The sequence below is a fragment of the Protopterus annectens genome, chromosome 4.part0 (assembly GCF_019279795.1).
Source record: "Protopterus annectens isolate FY-2018-M chromosome 4.part0, PAN1.0, whole genome shotgun sequence".
In the NCBI taxonomy this organism is placed as follows: Eukaryota; Metazoa; Chordata; order Ceratodontiformes; family Protopteridae; genus Protopterus; species Protopterus annectens.
In genome coordinates, this window is record NC_056733.1 from 139,185,796 (window position 1) to 139,200,376 (window position 14,581).

The window sequence follows — 14,581 nt, forward strand, 5'->3', positions numbered from 1 at the left end:
ACTAGTCATAACGCAATGCAACTGCGACCATAATAGTTGCTGCTATAAGTGGGGTTCAGGGGAACCATGGGTTAGAGCACACGTATAGCAGTTTTTAATTTTATGCTTCAAAATGCCAAGTGCCTAACTTTCTTTAGGGTCAGTCTCAAAAAATTATGAAAATTCTTTTGGGCTGTTGCCACAGTTACCAGTATTATGTACTATTAGATCATCTAAAATAATTGTAAGGCACACATCCTCCTCTAGTGTTCTTTTCCCTCTCTGAGATTTATTTTAGATCATTATAAAGATTATTAAAAAATTAAAAAAATTAAACTGAAAAGTCACTGCTTTCAGCAAGCTTTCTTAAACAGAGGTACAGTTGGCATAACCTGAGATAAAGACCAGCTGTTATGTGTGGAATGCAACTTGCTTCGTTATAGGTTACTTGAACCTCTGTTGAACCATTGAGTTCTAGGTTAAGTTGCAGCTCTCCCATGACCCTGATTAATAAAATAAATGAAGAATGAAATTAATAAATTAATTCTTCAGAAGTGCTGCACTTTGTTTTGGGGTGGGGCTCCCTACTTCAGCTTTGCAATCTCAAATCATGTAATGCTAGATATTCAAGCATTTAAAGTATTTTTTCAGGGGACAGTGAAGCTCCCTACTTCATATTAGCAAACTGTGATCCTGTCTTGCAGCTGAATTTTACTTGCTAGTTATTCAGGCCTTTAAAGTTTGTTAATATTTTTCTTTTGGTTTGGGGGAGACTCCCTTCCTAAACTGATACTAACAGAAGAAAATCCCTAATGCCATATAGTCCACATAAGTAATAAGCAGTGTCTTCTGTAGATATTCTATAGCAAGAGCTGCAAAAACAAAATATTCTATGAAATTAAATGTATGTTAAACCAGAATTTAGTATGAATTAGAAAGCAGAATGCATCTCTACTTACCTGATAAATAGCATATATGATTTTTTAAAAGGTACTTGAAGAGATGGATGAATTTAAACACCTAGACAGAGATATTGAAGGATCTGCTAAACGCTGGAAAAAATTTGTTGAGTCAGAAACTCCAGAGAAAGAGAAATTTCCTCAAGAGTGGAAAAATAAAACAGCACTTCAGAAGCTCTGCATGATGCGTTGCATGAGACCAGATCGTATGACTTATGCTGTCAGGTATAGAAGTTTGTATTATAAAGAAAAAAGTCAATTTGCTTACAATATTTAGCTGCCTAAAATTTCCTTCAGGAAGATATGATAATTTGAAATAGTTTAGCCTTGTTCAATATCTTTGCGTTAAAAAAAGAACATCTTCAAGGCTAGTAACTCTTCCTTTAGTGAGCTGAATATATCTCTTCTTGATTGAATTCCTTAAAGTAGGTTTGTGGTCTGCTGTAGGTTTTTATTTGAGTATGACTAATTTGGGATATATACCCCTCATTTATGTATGCAGTTATTTATTTAATTTAGAAAATTTGGCTAATCCTATGGAACAAAGAGCCTTTCTAAAAGGGAGACCCAAGCTATACAGCCATCAGTGCATCATCAGCAGTCCCTTAATTCAAGGGCAGTTTCTATCTCAAGGTTTATTGATGTATCCAGATGTGTGTCAGCACTTTCATCATGGACTCACAAATCTAGCCACAAAAACTGCAGATGTTTTTATGTATGAGACTACCCCACTGAATTGAGTCAGGATCAGATTAAGTCTTCGGGGTCCTGGGGTACTGAAATCATGTCGCTGCTAGACTGGCCACTAAAAACATGCAATAGTAGTGATGTATCCACTGGAAGCCTGCCAAGGATGCATACATTTATTTTATTTTATTTATTTTATTTATATTTGTTGACCGGGAGTGGCCGACTGGACGTAGGTCCATTTTCAGCGGAGGCTCGGGGAGAAAAGCTCCACAGTTAAAATAGACAGTAGTTACATTGGATTACATAGCGATTAACAATTTACATAGCAATTGCTTACAACATATTTACAGATGAAGAACATAGTACATCAGTAGGCAACTAGAATCTTTATGTGTGAAGTACATAACAGACATTAACAAATGTTACAAGAAGAAGTTCCTGCTGTATAATAAGTACTGGCTTATGAGCATCTGAGCTTGCTATAATCAAGGTAGTTAGTGGAGTGGAAAGAAAGGTAGTGGTTGGATGGGGAGGGTGATATTAGAGTGGGAGTTGCAAGGGCATAGCCAGCATGTTTTTAGGTGCGCTTTTAGTAAAGTTTTGAAGTGCGCGCATGATGGTATGGAGGTAATTGTGGGTGGGAGGGAGTTCCATAATTTGGCTATGGAGCAAGAGAATAGTGCTTCCTGGTGAAGTTCCAGAGTTATTGGCTTTAGTGATCTGCAAGTGAATTTTGTTGCTGGATCTTAGTGGTCTGGTGGTGCGATAGGGTTGGAGTAGATTCTGGAGGGATGGGACATTTATTGGATGATTTACTAGTTTGTGGGTGAGTGAGAGTTGATACCATTGAAGGAGGTGAGGGAGTTCAAGCCAGCCCAAGTCAGCAAGTGAGAGACAGTGGTGACTATGGTAGGATGCCCCTGTGGCAAATTTGGCGATTTTGTTGTAGCAGGTCTCTAGCTTGTTTAGATCGCATTGCCTTAGGCTGGTATATATATTGGACAGGCATAAAGTAGGCATAAAGTAGGGTGGAGATAAGGTGGGAATTTGCTATTGAAATCTTTGCTGCTTTGGTGAGAAGTTGCTTATTTCTGTATAGGGCTCCTAGTTTTTTGTGGACTTTTTTATGGTCAAGGATATGTGAATGTCAAATTTTAGTTTATTGTCTATTTCCACTCTTAGCAATTTGGTGTGTTCAGTTGGGTATATAGTGGTGTTGTCTTTTGCTGTGATGTTAAAGTGAGAGTTGTTTTGAGTATGTTTGGTGGGTTGGAAGATGAGTAGTTTAGTTTTGTTTGGGGTGAGTATTAATTGGGCATCAGATAACCAAGTTTCAGCAGAGGAAAAGGCTTCCTGTGTGACTTTTTGCAGTTTGGGTAGGGACTGGGCTGAGTAGATGATGGTTGAGTCATTTGCGTATTATATGAGTGTGCCATGTTTGGTGGTAGAGGCTAGATTATTGGTGAAAACAGAGAAGAGTAGGGGTCCAAGGATGGATCCTTGGGGAACCATCAGTAATTATGATTTACATAATTTGCATAGGATTGTGATGTAACACCTCATCAAATGTGAGCCCATTTGAATGACCAGTCAATCACATTGCATCAATTAATGTGACTATATGTTAGGTCCCCTTGCAACCTACAGGTACATCATTCATGACTGTCTTAAACAGTTTTAAAAATCTTCATTAGCAAGTTCATCCCATGAGGCATATACTGAAAAATTTTAAACGGTTTTCTGCAGAGTTATGTAATCAACAGATTACTAAACCAAAGGGGAAAAACATAGAAAGCCTTGAAACTGTACCCAACCATAAAGAAGCAAGGCTAAGATTTACATCATTCAAAATAAACACACTAAACAACCAAAAGTAGCCAAGCTACATTCTAGGTGAATATTACCATCAGGATGAATGGTATTACCAAGGTCTTCTTCTACAGTCCTATTCAAATAAAATAAAAGGGAAGGAGAAAGAATGTAGTGTGCTAGAACAAAGTGGTATCACCATAACAGAACCAAGAGATATTGCTAATGCACTGCCTTAATATATCTAGGGCAAATTTCAGGATAACCAAGAGGAACTTCAACTACATTTCCTCCCTACAACATGATCCCATCAGCAATTACATTTTAAATCACCTCTGTCTCCAGAAAGGCTACAAATTCCACTTCCATGGGACCAGATGATCCCAGGAAATGTAGTTTGTGCAATGACAAATATAGCTTAATATTCCTCCTTATGCATTCTCTAAAGAGCATTAAAAATGGCTACAGACTTACTATATGGAAACAGATTGTAGTTCCAATCCACAAGAAAGACTCTACAGACCACATTAATTATGTACTTCTCAGCCTCACAAGCATATTGTGTGTCCCAGGTGATGTAGAGATTCCTACCTTATTCAGGTAAAAACAGGACACCTCCTTTTCCACAACATAACTTAATACACCTGAGGATTCATAAACTTTATGTCCACAATTATGACCAAGCCAACACTTTTAACATGCTTTGTGTGATGAGCCCCTAGACCTATTACCTATGCATGTGACCAAGCCAGTGTACATGACAAGGAGCTTCTTATCATGGCTGCAGTACAGACCCATGGCTAGATCATAGTAAACCACCTCATGGCCACGTTGAAGTATGACCAGTGTGGTAAACACTGACGGTGCATAAGCACCCTGAGTAGGCAATGTGAGTATGTAATGTCCAAGCAAAACAGGTAGTATGGCAACTAAATGGACCAACAGTAGTTGAAAATGCAAATAAAAAAACAAGGTCCAATTGTTCAACACAATAAAATGGTTTAATAAAACACACAAAGCTTTCAAGCCACAAGACTCTTCATCAGTGTTACATGAAATAGTGAAAACCATTCAGTATATATAACCAAATCCAGCCTATCAGATTCACAATTGAAATCACATGATTATTTAAATAACATTTAAAAGTGTATATAATATATATATATATATATATATATATATATATATATATATATATATGAAAAATATATAGAAAAAATATATATAACCTAGAAACCAAACATACATACATAAGAACTTTCAAAATTACATATATGAAACTCTCAAAGTTCAGATACATGTCTTTCTTTTAATAGGTTCATAGGCTCATAGGTAGGTACTAGGCTATCGGCCCTGGGGCCTATACAAGCCCAGCCAAAAAGGTACCCTGGCTTTTGCCACCCAAGAAAACTATTTTCCTGTGCCACTGTCGAGCAGAGCCACAGAGGTGATCCCTGGGGTGAATTTCCTATTTCCCATCCAATCATCAAGACTTTTCTTGAAGAGTGCTAATGAGGAGCTCTGTTTGACATAGATAGGTAGTTTATTCCAGAGTATGGGAAGTCTCTGGGACAGGAATCTATCCCTCCGGCATGTTCTGTTTATTGTGGTGACAAGGTTTAGGTACCTAGAGCATGTAGCTTGGAGGGATTGGGATTTCTTTAAGTGGAGCATGTCCAACAGCTCTGGGTTTGACATAGCTTTGTATGTTAGGCAGAGATCACCTCTGAGTAGGCGATATGCGATGGAGTAAAGCTGGAGTTTTTTGAGACGGTCTGCGTGCATCTGTTTGAGGCTGGTAATCCTCTTTGTGAGGCATTTCTGTGGCCTTTCCAGTTGTTGTAGATGTCTTGTGAGGTACATACCAAAAGGGGTGTTGTACTCTATAATGGGTCTAATGAGCGATGAGTAGAGGGGGACAATGACCTCTATTTTTTGGATGAGAAACCTTTTGTGATGAGGTGTGCCACGTACAAGGATTTCCTGACTACTGTGGCGATGCGATTATCAAAGGAGAGACTGCTGTCCACCTGTGTCCTAAGGTCTCTTATCACACTTTCAGTGTTAAGTATACTACCGCATATGCTGTAGTTCATGGGTACAGAGTTTTTACCAAAGGGGATGACAATGCTTAATAGTATTTTTCAAGTTTAAACCAGGATATCTATCTGCCCTGAATTAATTAATCCATTTATACTCAGATAATTCTGTTTTATTTACTATATCACCCCCTCGTTGGCCTATAGTTATTTTTTTGTAAGACCCTAAATTTGAAAATGTGGTCTTTGCCATATTGCATAAGCTGTTTTGCTAAAGCATTGGTTTCTATTTTTCTCCTAATTTCTGAGCAGTGTGAAGCTATACATTCTTTTAATTTCTGGTTACTTTTACCTATGTAAAAACAACTGCACTTATCGCAATTAGCAAGATATACCACATTTTTAGTAGTGCATACAACAAAACTACTAAAATAAAACATCTTACCCAAAATAGGGTGAATAAATTCATTGTTCTCATTTGCAGTAGGTGCACTATTAGGAATAAAAGTGCTTTTTCTTCTTAGTTCACCATTAAAGCTAGACATATCTGTTTTAAAAGTCAATTTCAAATCAATATTTCTTACAAAGAGCCTTAGCTCAGAAAGTGTGTCATTTAAATTTGCATCTACCTGTGGTATAAACGATAGTCCTTTACTTAAAACACTTAATTCACATTCATTTAAAGTGATGTCAGATAAATTAAGTACATTAATTTGTGAGCCACTCAGTTCTTCATTTGGCTTCTTGTAGTTGGTCTCACCTATACATTGGTTAACTGTCCTGGTCCCATCTGTGTTCACATGGCTATTGATGGATTCCGGCCTGTGTTCCTCCTTCTCCTTCTCATTTGGCTCCGTTCCCACTGAGGGTCTGTTATTTGAATCGATAATTTCAGTTGGAAACTTGTTTTCCCTAAAAAAAAATTAGTATTATCACCTTCTCTGTTAGTAACAACAGCTAGCAATTGAGTAGTAACAGCAGAATTGACAGGCCAAGCAGAATCTGCAGACCTGTATATTGTCTGAGCTTTCGTTGTAGCAGCAGAGAAGTCATCTAAATCAACTAGGCCAGCTCCCATGCATGCTGATTGGTGGATTCAATCAACATTGGATACCATACCATCTGTAATACTGGTGCTCACCTCAGGTTGACTAGACGAGTGATTTTCATGGTGAGATTCACTTCTATTTGGAGAAATACGATTATTATTTCTCGGCCACTGGAAAACATTACCACGCTGAAAGTCCTGAATGTCTCTCATAAACTTCCTTTTCTTAACAGCAATTAGCCTTGTCTCAAAGAGTTCCAACTTGTCTCTAAGAAAAATGTACAAGCAACTAGGTATGTACATCATACAAGTATGCATCCTAGGCATACTTATAATAGTGTTGTAAGAAGTCAACTTTTAAGAGCTAGTTGGCTTAACACTAGAGAATAAGGGTTTATGATGGAAATGGACGCTATGTCAAATGATTTTCATCTTAGAGCTTATTCTAAACAAGTTATTGATCAGAATAGACAGTCATATCTCAGAGAAATGATATTGCAAAACTTTCTTTTAGGCAATGGGGTAAGTCATGAGAGAGAAGACAAGAATGTAGAAAATAGATTCAAACAAGTGAGATATATTATGAAGTTTAATAGGAGTACACACCAAGTAAAACATATAATTAGTAATAATTGGGGCATTTTGGAGTCTGATCCTGAAGTAAAAAAGGTAGTTGGTCAGTCACCTTATTTTGTATATAAAAGGGAGAAGAACCTTAAACAGTACATTTGTTATAAAGAATTAAGCAACGACCATCATACTTTAGTTAGCAAGAAAGCTACTTTACCATGCTCTAAGTGCGCTTTTTGTAAATATATAAATAAGAACAATTAATTTATTCACCCTATTTCAGGTAAGATGTTTTATTTTAGTAGTTTTGCTGTATGAACTACTGAAAATGTGGTATATCTTGCTAATTGCGACAAGTACAGTTGTTTCTACGTAGGTAAAACTAACCAGACATTAAAAGAACATATAGCTTCACACTACTCAGTAATTAGGAGAAAAATAGAAACCAATGCTTTAGCAAAACATATTGTACAATATGGTGAAGACCACATTTTAAAATTTAGGGTCTTACAAAAAATAAATATAAGCTGACGAGGGGGTGATATAGTAAATAAAACAAAATTATCTGAGGTTATGCTATAGCAGCAGAATCCACAGACAGAATAAAGTGCAAAGAGAGTTATGGAGCAGAACAGTTGTCAGAAAAGCAGAGAGGAGAAGGTAGCATAGCATTACATTGTTGTAGAAGAATGTAAAACCTAAACAGGAGAGGTGGGATGCAATAAAGTAGCACGATGTACCAACCTGCACCAGTCCTGACAACATAAAAGTGTCATCAGTAGCTTTTATTAAAACAAATGAATGTATGGTACTCTGAGAGGAGTTGATCCATAAATTCATTCCACATGCCAGTATATCCATAGTTTACTGTCAAGGTGAATCACGGCAGCAGTCAGTGTGAAAGAGGGCATAAAACACACATATCAGGGGAAATGTAGCACATGCAAACTGAACACATTGCCACTGTATTGCCATGGTATGCGTATTTGCATGAGTAAACTGAGGAGTTGAAGAAGTTTCAATAATGGTAATAGCTGTAAATTATTTAAGATCAGTATGTGCAGCAAGGCTTAGCTCATTTGTGTGACCGACTAGCTCATGCCAAGGATTTTTCATCATTTTTGCCACAGGATATGGAGGGCCATTTCTTTTATATGGCCATCAAAGTTGCTGTTTGCCAAATGCTGTGCAATGTATAACCACAGAAAGATTATTTAGAATTATAACTCCCTTGTGGGCATGTTTGTGTTGTCTATGTTTTGACCATATTATAGGTTTGAAAGGGGAGTATAGGACAAGGATGGAAAAAGGAAATAAGCAGAGGTTAAAATACAAGATCAGTAAATAAGGAATGAGAAAGATGGAGATGGGATAAGAGCCCATTTTCCCGTGCTTCACAGATCAACAGCAGCATAGAAATCCATAAATAACATTGGATAGAAAGTGTCAAAATCCATGCCATAATTTGTAACCTGATGATACATAAACCCAAAGTGCATTTGAATCCCTGCTTTCATCACTAATATTCTGTAGCTCAATACATGCATGGCATGCCATAGAACTATTTATAGAAAATGTTTCCAGAAAAGACACTTCAGTGGAAGGGAGCACAGTGATAGCAAGAAATATAAACATACTTGCATGTAGTTGAACCCATGGCTCTCACACTATTTCCCAACTGAGGGGGTTAACTAGCTAAGCCACAGTGTAATTCATAGGGATTTTGCCAGTATAACACATTTCTGTGGACTGGAATAAATGATTGAAAGACAAGAAAAAAAGTACCTAGATGGGTTTAAACCCCTGCTTTTGGTAATGGTATTCTGTATACCAGAGTATTATAAGTGAAGCCACAAAAGAAAGCACAGTAACAGAAGTCAGAAAACACATATTTCAGGGAAATGTTAGAACAGTGTGGAAGACTGAAAACTGAAGAAAGGAAAGCAACATAACAACCACCAACAGATGAAAACCCTTCTGTTAATGTATTGAAAATTTGTATTGCACACTGAGCAATGGAAACTGTCACATACGTGTTTTATGTTTACCTGGGTTCATGTTAGCATGGTAAGATGCTCAACAAACACACTGCCTTACTGACTTATTTGTAGTAATGCCCTGCTACCCTATCCATGGCAGTCTACCAAAGTTCAGAGCTCCTCCTCATGCCTACCTATGGTTGTGATTGACCAGTCACCTGACAACAAAGGGACTGCCTTTCAGACTCGCAAACAGGACCCTCTCAGTTTTCTAATTCCACAGTAAGAAAAGGATTTCTGAGTAATGCTCCTTTCTCTGGATTTTTTTTTTCTGCTGCTGAGCTCAGATAAGAAACCCTTTGTGTTTTTTTATTTCCTTCCCCTGGTTTTTCTGTCATTGCTTGAGTAATATATTTGAATGTTCTCCTCTGATTAGAAAATGTGCATATGCTTCTGTGTTTACTTTGACTAGCATATTAAGGCCTGTTGAGTAAAAGCTTCATTTGGAAATTGTGGGAGGAAGGCTTGCTGATATTGCAGACTTTTTTCTTTTAGGTTATGATTATTTGAGGTGACTGAGCAGGTTTACAGGATTTTAAACTATCTTTTTTTTTCATTTAAATTGTGATTTTTAGCACCATTTTATAATTTAAACATTTCTAACAGTGATTTTTCATTGGTTTATAATTTATTTCTTATCTAATACTGTTTTAAGCTATATCCATTCATTTTGACTGAAAGTAGCTTTTTTTATAAACTCAGGAGATTTATGTGTATGTATTTTATACTTAGAATCGTGTTACTGTTATTTTATTCAATGCAGTCTTTAGAACAGTTACCCCTGCAGAAATAGACTTCAGATTACTTTTGGTGCTGTTTTAAAAGTTAACATTTCTGACAGGATTTTTTCATCAGTTTATGATTTGTTTCTTGTTTAATACTGTTTAGGCTAGGCTATATCGGTTTATTTGGACTGAAAATAGCCTTTTTTTTCTACAAAATCAGGGGACTTTGGGGCACAGATATTTTTTTTTATTTAAACCATGTTACTATAAATACTGTAAATTTCTGAGTGCAGTTTTTAGAATAGTATCCCTAGAGAAATAGTCTTTGGATTGCTATTTAAAGGGAGAATAGTGGGATTTGTCCATCTTTTTATTGGGCTAACCATGCAGCCACTATTTGGTATTGAGCTAGCTAGTTTCTTGTAACATGACTTGATGGACTCGGGTACATTGCCCCCCTCCCTTACAGTTTACCCCTTGTGCACCTAAAAATAGAAATAAGTCATGAAATATGCTACAGCCTAAAGCTTGTGACTCTGCAGTAGTCTTAAGCAGGCTATTGGACCACTCACCTTCTTTTGCCTTTAGGTCCCATGATGTGGTTTTAGTACCACAGCTGTGCATGACACAAGGGTCAGACACATCTTTCAGAGCTTTACCAGTGCCTGGTTCAGGTACAGGAGAACCAAACTCTTTTTAGGTGCAAGGTAAGTCAGGGGTGCAGAATCTGTTGCCAGTGCTGACCCACCTTCCCCTGGGGATTCTTCCAGTAGTGTAATGTATGCAAAATGAGACAGAAGAAATACCACATTGCAGGGCAGCAGTCTTTGACTGAGTTTTCACCTGAGTTGGTGGCTATGGCTACAGCCATTATTTGGGCAGTTGATTTATTTATTTATATTTGTCTACCAGGTAGTACACTGATCAATATTGACCAATTTAAAGCTCAGCTCATGTGAAAAACATTTCATTAACAAAACATACTGAAATGTAAGCAATAACATAAGAGCTCAGAGTAATTACTTAGAAAAAATGTGTATATGCATTCCAGTGAACAAGCACAATTCAACTTACAATCAAGCAGAGTGTAATATACAAAATATACATTAGTTTCTAAAGTGGGTCAATCTTTAGTGAATCTTGAGAGAGGAGAACAGTCTCAGAAAGAAGATAGGTTAGGTTATATGTCCTTTGTTGAAGCAGGAACATCTGGCTTAGAAGAAGTGCTTTTTGAGTTATATTCTGAATTTGGAATACGTGTTGATTTCCTTAATGCTGATGGGGAGAGCTTGCCAAAGAGTAGGTGCCTGAGAGGAGAAAGCATGTGCAGGGTTGTGGAGTTTGGTTCTAGGTGTAATGATAAGACTGATAGAAGGTAGACCTCAATGGGTTTGAACCCCTGCTGGTGTAGCTGATATTGTACTGACCAGTGTATTATTAAGTGATGCCATTTAGAACTTACATTGAAAGAGTAAAAAAAAAAAAACATACATTTCAAAGAAATGTTATAACAGTGCACAGAGATGATTTTTTCATAAGTCCTTTGTGGCATGTGTGTGGTGTCTGTGTTATCACCATCTTTTATTTTGGAAATGGGAGTGTGCAACAGAGATGAAAGGGTGAAGTAATCATTGTGGACAACACATGGGTGACTAAATATGGATTGACCAGGATGGAGGTGGGATATGAGCCCAGTAACTCTCAACTTCTTATCTCAACAGTGACAGATGAATTTAGACATGAAGTCTTTAGGAAGTGCCAGACTCCTCAGCATATTTTCCACATTGATTGTAGGAATGTTTATTTTTAGGAGACTGGAACATGTGATAGTAAGATAAGAGGCAGACACTGGCATGGAATTGAATCCATGACTTTGTTACTGATATTCTCCAAACCAGTGCAGTAACATGTCATGCCATAGAAGCACTCATAACAAAGGTTCTGATATTGTTAATCCTCATTCATTCCTTATGCATGGGTATCAGTTCCAACCTCGGAACCGAGCCGGCCATTTTCCAAGCTCGCGTCAATTTCAAACTCTCGAGCTAAACTCTTACCCATAATCCCCCTCAACCTGTTACCTCAGATTTTGTTTGCTGCATTGCCATTCGGTCATGTCAAGCTGCTTCTCTTGAGCTAAGTATAGTTATTTTCTGTCAAATAGTCATTTATGTTACCTTTTCTGTCAGTAAAGTTTCTTTTTCATTGTCTCTTACCCTATCGCATCTAGCAACCATATTTTCTTGAGTTTTTCTTCTCTTTTCTCTACTTTTTACCACGAGGTATATCTCCCCTTACCATCGTTGGTAATCTTTCCTTTTTTTCATACCTTCGGGTATTCTTTTGTACCATTGCTGGTACCCTTTTCTGCTATCTACTTTTTCTATCATGGCAGATAAGAAAGGTAGTCCAGGGTTTAAACGGTGTTCTGATTGTGGACACAAATTACCTACATCTGATGCACACTCTTTGTGCGTTCATTGTTTGGGGGCGTCTCACTTATCTGTTAATCTGCCCTTTACTATCTGTAAAAATGTTTCTAATAGAACTTTGTTAGAAAGGAAAAACAAGTTGTTGCTGAAGGGACTTCTTAAATCTCCCTTTTCAGAGGCTATTTTGGGTCGGAGGACTCAACCCCTCCTAAAGCCCATAAGAAAATTTTGGATGTTCGTACCAAGGCTAAATCTTTGCCTTCATCCCCAGCTGGGGACTCCCACCAACCAAAACCTAAAAAGGCTAAAGTTTCGGCTACGGAGCTCTCTCAGTCAGCCCCAGTGCTTTCGGTGCCTAGACCTTTGGCATTGAGGCCTTCAGCTCCATTAGTGATCTCGACTCCATCATCTCCTGCAGCCTTCACTATATCAGCACCGTGGGGTTCCTCTGTTCAGACTATTACTACTGTATTGGCACCGACCGCTCAGTCGGCTCAACCATGTCGGCTCCGACATCTTACTCGGAACCGACGCCTTTATTGTTGACTCCAGTTTTGTCGGTTCCAGCTTCGGTACAAACAACCACTTTGGCACCGATCCCTGTGTCGGTGCAGACTGTGACCTCTGCACCGATGACTTCTTCAGTGCAGACACCCCTAGTCCAGTCTCTCTCAGCACCGTTGTTCTCGGTGCAGACTGGTGAGATGGGCACCATGTTTGCCTCTTCTGTGGACAGGCCTGTTTCTCCCTCAGTCTCCGTGAGGTCCACTAGAAGTCTTTCTGAACATGATGTGTTGCTTCTTGTGGATCAGGTGCTCTTGGCCAGAGGTATCCCACCCCCCCAGGAACTATCCTTCCTTGGGAGGTGATCACCAATCTCCAAAGACCCCTTCTTATTCTCCTCCTTCATTGCCTTTAAAGTCCATGGATATAGTACAGTCTTCCCCTTCTGCAGTTCCCTTTATGGATCTCACTAAGGAACCGCAGTTGCCTTCGTGGCAGGAAAGTTTTGCTATGACCCAGGATGTCAATTGTGACATGCATAATTTGCTGCTCCACAGCCATCCGGGGACTCCGGATCGGCAGACTGAGCCAGTTAGGGGAGAGGTGACCCCTGTCCTGGACATTCACTCCTCTTCAGGTGGACCAGTCTTCCAACTGATGGAGAAGGCTTTTGCTGCTGCTGGTGATACTGGACTGTCTATCCCTCCCCCCTCCTCTGGTACACTGGTTTCACAAGTGCACCAAGCAGACGCCGGGTGCAAGGGCCTCATGACATATTCCCAGAGGAAACTCCTTTTCCGCTGTCTTCCTCAGCTTCTCCCACTGAGGAAGTCCACCGGAAACGTTCATGTAAGAGAAAGCACATGGACTCCACAGAGGAGTCCCTCACTGAAGACACAGATTTTGATGAGGGGGAAGGATCCCCTCTGTCACCCTTTGAGGTATCCTTTGGTGATATCCTTGAAATCCTGAAACAGAGAGGTGACTGGCAGTCCTCTAATCTGACCTCTGAGGAGCTTGTGTTCCTGCAGGCCTTTCGCACCCGGCGCCCTATCTCCTGGGTTACTCCACCTGCCGATGAACTTGTCCGGCTTATCGTGCAGCATGCTTGGAAGGCTCCTGTCACCATCGAAGCTATTCCCCGGAGGCCAGATAAGATTTTGTCCCCTCCTGCTATGGATCCCCATTGGTCAAAAGGTCTTCCTGTGGATGCTTTGGTGGTGGTGGCCGCAACAAAAAAGGATCTGGCAGAAGAAGAAAGCCAGACTGTCCATCCATCTAACAAAGAGTCCCGGGCCCTGGACAGGATAGGAAAATGCACCTTTGCATTAGCGACTTTTACTATCAGGTCCCTGAATTATATGGCACACTTTTCCAGTCTTCAAAGGAATCTGATTTATGAGCTCTCTGAAACCTTGGCTGGTGCCTTGTCTGATGAGGTCCTTGACAAAGTGGCCTCTCAGCTGGCCACCATTGAGTCAATATCTAACTCCTCTATGTGACTGATATCTCACACATCAGAAGGAGCAGCTAGACCAGCAGGTTCAGCTGCGGTCTTGAGACAACATGTCTGAATGCGCTTGTGCAATTTCGGGGAACCCTTTAAGGCTTCCTTTCATAATGCCCCCATTGAGGCCTCTTCATTGTTTGGACCCAAAGTTAAAAGCACACTGGCCAGATGCGAACAGGACAGTAAGACCCTTTTTGCCATAGGTGTCTGTTATTCTTCCCCTCAACGTGCTTTCTACCAAAACCAAAAGAGTGGGAAGATATGGTTCAAGAAATCT

General features: G+C 39.2%; 1 protein-coding gene across 1 annotated transcript in view; it reads left to right on the forward strand.

Moving 5' to 3' along the window:
- The window catches only part of LOC122800226 (dynein axonemal heavy chain 17-like), a 17,083,451-nt gene that overhangs the window by 16,283,060 nt on the left and 785,810 nt on the right, over positions 1–14,581 (forward strand). The window contains exon 72 of the mRNA XM_044069720.1: positions 970–1,163. Within this exon, the coding sequence (XP_043925655.1) occupies positions 970–1,163 (194 nt within the window). The remainder of the gene's footprint in view (positions 1–969; positions 1,164–14,581) is intronic.